Source organism: Grammomys surdaster, unplaced genomic scaffold (assembly GCF_004785775.1).
Source record: "Grammomys surdaster isolate TR1022 unplaced genomic scaffold, NIH_TR_1.0 278, whole genome shotgun sequence".
Taxonomy (NCBI): domain Eukaryota; kingdom Metazoa; phylum Chordata; class Mammalia; order Rodentia; family Muridae; genus Grammomys; species Grammomys surdaster.
In genome coordinates, this window is record NW_021604719.1 from 9,908,409 (window position 1) to 9,910,148 (window position 1,740).

At 31.8% G+C, this 1,740-nt stretch overlaps 1 protein-coding gene across 1 annotated transcript in view; it reads left to right on the plus strand.

Annotated features, from left to right (window-relative positions):
• The window catches only part of Snx2 (sorting nexin 2), a 43,725-nt gene extending 42,272 nt beyond the window's left edge, over positions 1–1,453 (plus strand). The window contains exon 15 of the mRNA XM_028777124.1: positions 991–1,453. Coding sequence (XP_028632957.1) covers positions 991–1,041 — 51 coding nt within the window. The 3' untranslated portion in view covers positions 1,042–1,453. The remainder of the gene's footprint in view (positions 1–990) is intronic.
• Positions 1,454–1,740: the final 287 nt, after the last annotated feature.

Genomic DNA, 1,740 nt, shown 5'->3' on the forward strand with positions numbered 1-1,740 from the left:
AAGGAAGGAAGGAAGGAAGGAAGGAAGGAAGGAAGGAAGGAAGGAAGGAAGGAAAGGAAGAAAGGGAAGGAAAGGAAGAAAGGAAAGAAAGAAAGAAAGACAAAATGAAAAACTAAGTCAGAAAATATTGTTTCCAAAGAAGTTGCTTTAAATGAACTTTTTAGTGTACAGTTAAATCTGTTCTCTGGATGACCCAGAGACTGGCAACTGTTTTTTCCAGTCTCTCTTTTCCTTCCTTATTCAATGTTGGCTCCCACCACCACCCTTTATTTCAGTCCTCTTAACTAACAATAGTATAAAATGAAAATATCCTAGAAATTAGGATTTGCTTTATGTTAGAAATGGTCATTATAATTAGGTAAATTTTGAGTTTTTAACTATTTAGTAACAGTATATTTATAATTTTGCATATATCTAAGAAGTATAAAGAATAGATATTTTAAATTATGTTCTTTATACCAGAATCTCTAATTAGCTAGGAGTAATGTTTAAGTAGGTTAATTATTAATTCTGTTGATAAGACATCTGGTGGGGAAATGATCCATTTAAGAACCATATGTAGCCAAGCATGGTGATGAACACCTCTAATCCCAGTGCAGTGAAGCACAGGCAGCAGGACTGCCACAAAATCAAGGCCAGACAGATCTACGTAGTAGGGGAACGTGTCTGAAAAAAAAAAAAAAAAAACATTGAAAGACAAAGTAGAAATCACACATAGACTAGGCCTTCAAGCATAATCCCAGCAGTGGGTGGCTGAGGCATCATAAAATCCTGAAATTTAAGGCCAGCCTGAACTAACAGTGGTACCTTTTCTCAAGCAGATAAAAACAGATGGTCACCAGTAAAAATATATATAGTTATATGTATAAATGTATAAAAATACTAAATTAGTATTAGCTGCATATATATATATATACATTTTTTTAAAAAGGATATATGCATTGAAATGGCAAAAATGTAACAAAACTATCTTTTTATTCTCACCCACAGCTGATAAAGTACTGGGAGGCGTTCCTACCTGAAGCCAAAGCCATTGCCTAGCGTTATCCCTGTTAAGGAGACATTGGATTCCTCAGTGAGATCATCTAGAAACCATCTAAATAAACCATATATATTTTATGAATTACATGTGGGTTTTTTATATATAAAAACATACGCGCTGACATTTTATTACAAGCTGCATGTCCTGACCTTCCTTGAATTAAGTGGACTGTGGCATGACATTCTGCAATATTTTGCTGAATTGAACACTATTGTGTCTTAAATACTTGCACTAAAAAGTGCACTGCAAGGCCAGAAAAATTTTACAATCTTCTTTCTTTTATGTTCTGTAGTGTGTTTACCCTCATTATGAAGCAAATTAGCAATGCATTGATTAATGTTCACTTATACATTCCTGTACAGAAATTATGATTTTTGTGATTATAGTAATAAAATGATATTACTTGTGAAATATTAGTAATAAATTATTTGAGTATATAAACATGTTAGGGATCTTTTTTTAATAGGAAAAATACTTTCTTCTAAATGCATATCATTAATACTACAATTCCTTAAATATTTTAAATTGATAGGAAATGCCAAATTCTTACATTGAATAGTTAAATGAACTTTATAAATTGTCTTATAAAACAACCATAAATCAGGGAATAATCACCTTGATCATTTTAAGTAAAGAAGAGAATATTTAAATGCCAAATTTAATAGGAGAGGTTGGACATATAGTCATGCCTGTAATCC